The 7,230-nt window shown below is 35.6% G+C and overlaps 2 protein-coding genes across 2 annotated transcripts; one reads left to right on the forward strand and one right to left on the reverse strand.

Moving 5' to 3' along the window:
* Window positions 1-2,378: 2,378 nt before the first annotated feature.
* Window positions 2,379-4,474, forward strand: LOC118349492 (leucine-rich repeat receptor-like serine/threonine/tyrosine-protein kinase SOBIR1). Its single transcript, XM_035694278.1, has one exon. The coding sequence runs from the start codon at window positions 2,460-2,462 to the stop codon at window positions 4,356-4,358; it is 1,899 nt and encodes a 632-aa protein (XP_035550171.1). The 5' UTR covers window positions 2,379-2,459; the 3' UTR covers window positions 4,359-4,474.
* A 1,251-nt stretch (window positions 4,475-5,725) lies between these two features.
* Window positions 5,726-7,203, reverse strand: LOC118349394 (protein MHF2 homolog). Its single transcript, XM_035693783.1, has 3 exons — window positions 7,125-7,203; window positions 6,943-6,996; window positions 5,726-6,834 (listed from the first exon to the last, which is right to left on the reverse strand). Exons 1-3 carry the CDS (start codon window positions 7,201-7,203, stop codon window positions 6,731-6,733), a joined length of 237 nt encoding a protein of 78 aa, XP_035549676.1. The 3' UTR covers window positions 5,726-6,730.
* Between the last annotated feature and the right edge of the window lie 27 nt (window positions 7,204-7,230).

Here is a 7,230-nt window from a genome sequence, read left to right on the forward strand (position 1 = left end):
TTCTTTCTCTCTCCTTTTAACATTAATTATTTCTCTCTCTATTTTAAATGAAAATTGAAAAAATATAATTAGAATACAATTATTAATTAATATATAATATTATAAATAGTAAAATATGATAAAATAAAATAAATTCATAATTAAAAAAATTAAAATTTTTTTAAAATTATTAATTACTCATTACTATATAATGAATAAATAGATAATCCAATGTGGAGATTTGATGTGAATAGTCAAAGTTAAATTCATCTTATATTATTTTATTGTCATATAATGAAAAAATGACTATTCCAATGTAGAAATTCATGTGAATGTAATAGCTAAATGTTAAATTCATTTTATATTCATAAAAAATATACTTTAACTTTAGCTAATCCAATGAGAATGCTCTAAAGGGTTTAAAAAATTAAAACTTTAAAATCCTTTACTTGATAATGACGCATAAAAGAAATCTTGGATTTATAAAGACTAACATTTTTGGAGTTTTCAAGCTGTCACTAATGGTCCTGAAAAATAATAATATTGCTATAATTTATGTATATTAATATCACTTAATTATTTGGTATTCTTAATATAATAGGGAGGAGATCAAGCAATAAATCACTGCAGTGCCAACACACTTATGCTATTGTTTTATATAAATCATTATCGTCGATATTAAAAGTACAAGTTTTACGTGTTTCTTTAAAAAAAAATAGACAAATCTAAAATTCATATGAAAAATTTTATTTTTTAATAATAGATCTCACTATTTTTCAAAATGAGATAGGGTTTAAAATCTAACTAGTTAGTTCAGTTTTGATCCAAAACTGAAACCAGTCCGATAAGTTTTTTATTTATATAAAATCGGTTGAACCAACTGACTAAGGGAGAGAAAACCAGTCAAGCCAATTCCGATCTATTCAGCGATTTTCTAATCGGTTTTGGTTTTACCAGTGTAAATACAACATGAACTCACCATGCATTAATTACAAGAGATAAACTCATAAGGCACCACATACTAATCAATTTTGAAACTTACCAGTTATGGGAGTACACATGGCGACATTGACTCGTTGATTACTAGATGAGAGAGAGAGAGAGAGAGGCATGAGACTACAAGGCGAGGTGGAAAGTCGGATGAAGAAGAAGGCGGCGGCGGCGGCGGGGGGGAAGAGAGGTCTAAGAGATGAGAAAGAGAAACGAGGAAGCCCTAGCCCAAAACGATATTATTTGGTATATTAAATAAAACAACGTCGTTTTTATTATTTTTTTTAAAATATAGGTGTAAAACGATACCGTTTAACTCACTAAGTTAAACGGCATCATTTTATATAAGAATAAAATAAATATAAATATAAATATTATATTAGTCGGTTCACTAGTCTGGAATCGAACAGACCAATATCAATTTCTATTAATTTAGACTATCGACTGACTACATTAATTTCAACCGATTTTAGTTGGAAACAGTCAATTCTGACAATTCCTATTTGTCCTTAAAAGAGAGGGATTTACACATCCTAATCCATCTAACATTACTAACAAACAAAATCCATTGCTGTGTCCGATACCATTTATGCACACATGCAATCTTTGCTGAATAGGTTTCGTCCAACAAAACAATCCTCCTTTCCCCCTCCCTCCACCGGTTAGAAGTTAGAACAAACATTTGACTTTCCTAGAAACTCACTTCGTCAAAATTAGAAAATTAAATCAAAGACGTGTGTTTCAAGTCAGTTTCCAAATTAAAGACTTTGACTGTTCACAAATTCATCCCTTTAATCCATATAACAGTCTATTGGTTAAAAAAAAATAATAATAATAGTTTAAGACCACTGCTAACCCGAACTTACCCTACTTTTCACATTTCTTTGTTTGTTTAGCACTTGATCTAAATATATATTTAAGGGTGATTGCAACAGTCCTCCACTCGACACATTTTTTTAACTTAAAATATTTATTTAAAAAAAATATAATTGAGTTAGAAAAAAATATAAAATAATTCTAATTTTGATCGTTTGTACGAATTATTATCGTAGCCTCAAAAATCCACCACAAAATATTTTCATTATTTTCATCTATACATATCATATCATATCGTAAAAATAAATGATTATGTAAACAAATGAAAGTATTATCTCCTTCATAATATAACGTTAGATTTAAAAAATAATAATATTTACAGTCATTAAATGTGTAAACGTTGTATAATTTTTTTAAAAAAATAATTAAATACATAATTTACGTAAATAAAAAATTAATAATAATAATCATAATAATAATAATAATATTTTTTAATAATAAACTTTATATTTTTTAAAAACGAGTCAATATAATATTATTTTATTAAAAAAAAAGGGCCCGGATCCCAAGTTTTCCAAACGGCGGGCGCCTATAAAGTCAAGAAAATTGTACGACGGCCAACCAACGAGAGCTATATTGAGCCTCGTACACCCACTGCCTCGCCGTCGCCGGAAATGGCAACCGGTTGCAGTAAAGCTCAAATACCCGTTCTCACTCTCCTCTCCTTCTTCCTCCTCGCTCATTCTAGATTGATTCTCAACCCTTTGGATCTTAAAGCCCTCTCCATCCTCCGAACAGACTTGGGCCTCAACTCTCAACATTACCTCTCTGCAAAACCATGCAAACTTCCTGGTGTTTTCTGTGAGAGGAGGCTCTCCAACAGCAGCATCCATGAGCTCAGAATCACTAGACTCGTCTTTGAATCGCAACACCTCGCCGGGTATCTGTCCCCGGCGATCGGTAGTCTCTCTGAGCTCAAAGAGCTATCTCTTCCTCACAACCAGCTCGTTGACCAAATGCCATCCCAGTTAGTTGATTGCCGGAAACTGGAAATTCTGGACCTCCAGAACAACCGGTTTTCCGGGGAAATCCCGAGCGAATTGTCCTCGCTTTTACGCCTTCGAGCCCTCAATCTCGCTTCTAATAAGTTCTCTGGCGACTTGAGTTTCTTGAAGTATTTTCCAAATTTGGAAAATCTCTCTCTGGCGGATAATCTCTTCACCGGGAAAATTCCAGCATCCGTTCGTTCATTTCGTAATCTCAGATTCGTCAACTTCTCAGGAAACCCGTTTCTTGAAGGTTCAGCGCCATTGATGAACCAGCTCGAGTACTCGGCATCCGATGTTCCAAAACGTTACATCTTGGCTGAGAATTCAACTGGAAAAAGCAATACTACTTCTGCCGTTGCACCATCTGCAAGCACAGCTGCTACCTCTGGTGGCCCAGCTCCTTCTCCGGCGGTACCAACCCACAAACGCAAGAAAGATAAAAGGAAGCTAAGTGGGTGGATATTCGGATTTCTGGCCGGAGCACTGGTAGGAAGTATATCTGGGTTCGCCTTTTCGTTGCTCTTTAAGCTGATCTTGGCTTCGGTAAGAAGTAGAAGGAAGGAACAAAGCCCTTCAATCTTTAGTCCTTTGATAAAGAAAGCAGAGGACTTAGCATTCTTGGAGAAAGAAGATGGCCTAGCCTCGTTGGAAATCATAGGAAGAGGAGGTTGTGGAGAGGTTTACAAGGCTGAATTGCCAGGAAGCAACGGGAAAATGATTGCCATAAAGAAGATAACTCAACCTCCAAAAGATGCGGCAGAATTGACAGAGGAAGACAGTAAGCTTCTGAACAAGAAAATGCGTCAAATTCGATCAGAGATAAACACGGTCGGTCAAATTAGACACCGGAATCTTCTTCCTCTGTTGGCCCATCTGAGTCGCCCTGATTGCCATCTCCTTGTGTATGAACACATGAAGAATGGTAGTTTACAGGACATGCTGAATGATGTTTCAAGAGGGATTAAAGAATTGGACTGGCTTGCTCGACACAGGATTGCACTGGGAGTTGCAGCAGGGCTGGAGTATCTTCACATGAGCCACAGCCCACGAATAATTCACAGAGATCTCAAGCCGGCAAATATACTGCTAGATGATGACATGGAAGCTCGAATTGCGGATTTCGGACTTGCAAAAGCAATGCCCGATGCTAATACGCATATCTCAACTTCCAATGTTGCCGGAACTGTTGGTTATATAGCACCGGAATACCACCAAACACTGAAGTTCACAGACAGGTGTGACATCTACAGCTTTGGGGTGATGCTAGGGGTCTTGGTGATGGGAAAGCTCCCATCTGATCAGTTTTTCCAAGAGACAAATGAGATGAGCTTGATTAAATGGATGACGAATGTGATGACATCAGAGAATCCTACACGAGCAATTGACTCAAAGCTTCTGGGAAATGGATTTGAGGACCAAATGCTCTTAGTTTTGAAGATTGCTTGTTTCTGTACACTAGAGGACCCAAAGCAAAGGCCTAACAGCAAGGACATTAGGTGTATGCTGTCTCAGATCAAGCATTAAGTATGCATGTAAGGATAAGCGTCAGGATGATCAAGAATAATTATGCATGTGACAAACAATGAATGTTTAAGTAGATCAATTATATCTCAATATTGCAGCATGTTGTCTTTCTGGTATGGCATAAATTGCACTACTTGGCTACAAGTATAATTGCTCATAAAGGATCATTTTACCTAATTTCTTTCAAAAGTCCGTATTACTGGTAAGCACTCCATCCAATGTTTCCATATTTGTTTCTAATTAACTGTCTAGTGGAAAAAAAACTTTATAACATACAAGTGAAAAGATTGTAAATACCAATTTTCTACATAATTCGTATCTGAATGCTTCCACTCACCTAGGAAAAGAAAAGATCACTTCACGTTGAATTTAAATAGATAGACTAACAAATGCAGCTATTAGAGAAATATATCCATAGGACAAATAGACACTTGCATATTCTAGTTTTTTTTCCAACTTCCAAGGACAGATAGACATTTACATATTCTTTGTTATATTGGACAATCCAAACAGAAGTTAATGTTTTTAACTCACCAAAAAGATAACTCCAAAGCAAAATGAAAGTTCCATCATCCATGTGTGAGATCTGTCATTTCCTTTTTAAATGAAAAAGGCTATGTTTGCTATCTTTTTAACAACCAATTCAGCTTCACAATTCTTGCTGCTTGTCAGTCTTTTAACCTTTCCTCTCAAAAAATCTTGGCCCATCTTTCCGTCATGCGTCAATCATGCGAAGAGTATAATAAACAGGGTCATAAGCATATATTACTAAAGAAGATTAGAACAAGACATAATTCAACGGTTCGAACAGGATGACCAGTCGACCAACATTGTGTGAACAAAACAAAAATGACATTTCTATCAGGAAAATAGATGGTAGAACTGATCAGAAGGTTCACTTGACGAAAAAGAAAAAGGCCTGCGATTAAGTTGAGGAAAAGGCCTGATGATTAAGCATGTTCCGGTTATGCATACTTCAAAAAAATGCAAACCAGGAAATTTACCCATTTTTCAAATTCCTCATGGTTTAGACACAGGACCTAATAATTCAATTACATACTTCTCCATGCATTAGTAATACACTCTGTTTCTAAGCAATACAGTTATTTTAAGGATCATGAAAGATATCTTTATTTCCTAAATTACACAGCCTTGAGGGTCATTTACAGATGAATTTCTATTGCAAGTTCATTTTATACATGGGATCATAAAAACAATGAGATGCACTACTAGCTTTATCAAGATGAATGGCAACAACTCAGTATCTCAATGGCAGGCCACTTCTGTCACCACTTTCACTCGCATACTGATCAAATAATCCAGTATATGAAAGAAGACATCAAAATTCTTCACCTCTGTTGCTGTTAAACAATTATTCAAAAAAATAAAAGCAGCATATTCAATCTCGATCATGATAAGAAAACGATCACACAAGGACATTGCTCATGAGGAGAGATAATCCAGTGCAAAATTTTACAGCCTTGAGACTAAATTCATAAGTTCTATCGGCTATACAAATATCATGAATTTTAAATAAAGCTTTTTTCTATTACTGCTAAGCAAGGTAAACCTCCAGGAAGATTTGAAAGCTGTTAGTCGTATTTTCTATGCAAGTAAGCATCAACTGTAAGTCTTTGGAAATTAGTAGATCATTTATAATATCCACAGCAACCATGTGGTCTCAACTTTCGATTTCAGTTCATGCTGATATTTCCTCTCTTCTTTCATGTGGACTGAGTTCTACATTGAGACTTTTTTAGGTAATGAAGTTTCAGTTTCTATTTGTGCTTTCAACAAACAGTAGTAAAAGAGCTCAATCAATCAACGAAAGCTATCCACATGGAACTATGGAAGCATGATTATCTCAAAGAAACCACCCAAAGAGAAGCTTGCTACCATACTGTATAGAGATACATGGTTTTAAACCAAGCTCAATTTGAGTGGTACCAGTAGAATTCTAACAGCATTTTGTTGGTATCAAAACTGCATTTATTATGGTGCACTAGTCATATTAATTTGCTACAATGCAATTCATGGACAGTGGGGAACAATCCTACCTTTTAGATGGAAGATCAAAGATTCAAATGCGTGGAGTGCAGACATAAGACCAACGGAAGCAGTACAAAAATTAATCATTGTGGACTAGAATTATATCGGGTTGATCTGCAAAGTTGTCCAACTCATGCAACAGACAGTGCATTCGGTGCTCTATTTAACACAAACATTACATTGTACTACTACTCCCAAGTTGCATTGCCTTTTACAAGAAATCAAAAAAACAAAACAAAACAAAGTTATAATCTCCAATATCTGAGCAGGTAAGAGAGCAGCCGAAGAGACTAAGACCCAAAAAATGCATTTCCCATAATACCTTAAAAATCCAAAAGTAACTGAGGGAGAATCCTCTCCAAGTGAGTTGCTTCAATTTTACTAACACCCTCTGCTTCAGCAATCGTAGCAGCACGCTGCACGGCCTCTACATCAAGGTAAAGTCTTCATCAGTAGCGTTCTAAAATTGAAATGCCAACTTAGCCACATCTATGGCTTAAACAAAGTGTTAAGATCTCATTTTAGTTTGGTGAACCTGTGATAAAGATTCGGAGAAGTTCACAGCTCAGCTTGAGTGCATTTGCATTAGCTGCATCAAGAAAGTTGAATACAAAAGAATGACATTTAAAATGATTTGGTAACCATTAAACCTACACGAATGCCAATCAAACAAAAATATCTATCCATTATAAACACAAGAACCCATCAATAGGATACCATATGTCGGCCGATTCTTTTTCGATGCTCCTGCACCAACCTGCACCAACCAAACAGACACTCCACAGTTCAGCAGCATATAACAACATCACCGCAAGAACATAGC

Source organism: Juglans regia, chromosome 9, assembly GCF_001411555.2.
Source record: "Juglans regia cultivar Chandler chromosome 9, Walnut 2.0, whole genome shotgun sequence".
Taxonomy (NCBI): Eukaryota; Viridiplantae; Streptophyta; class Magnoliopsida; order Fagales; family Juglandaceae; genus Juglans; species Juglans regia.

Bases quoted from the DNA above. Each gene is read 5' to 3' on its own strand.
- LOC118349394 (XM_035693783.1), bottom strand. From the start codon at position 7,203: ATGCTGCTGAACTGTGGAGTGTCTGTTTGGTTGGTGCAGGTTGGTGCA. The intron at 6,997-7,124 runs GTATCCTATTGA...TTCTTGATGCAG, and splicing joins AAAGAATCGGCCGACATATG to CTAATGCAAATGCACTCAAG. The intron at 6,835-6,942 runs GTTCACCAAACT...ACCTTGATGTAG, and splicing joins TCTCCGAATCTTTATCACAG to AGGCCGTGCAGCGTGCTGCT.
- LOC118349492 (XM_035694278.1), top strand. From the start codon at position 2,460: ATGGCAACCGGTTGCAGTAAAGCTCAAATACCCGTTCTCACTCTCCTC.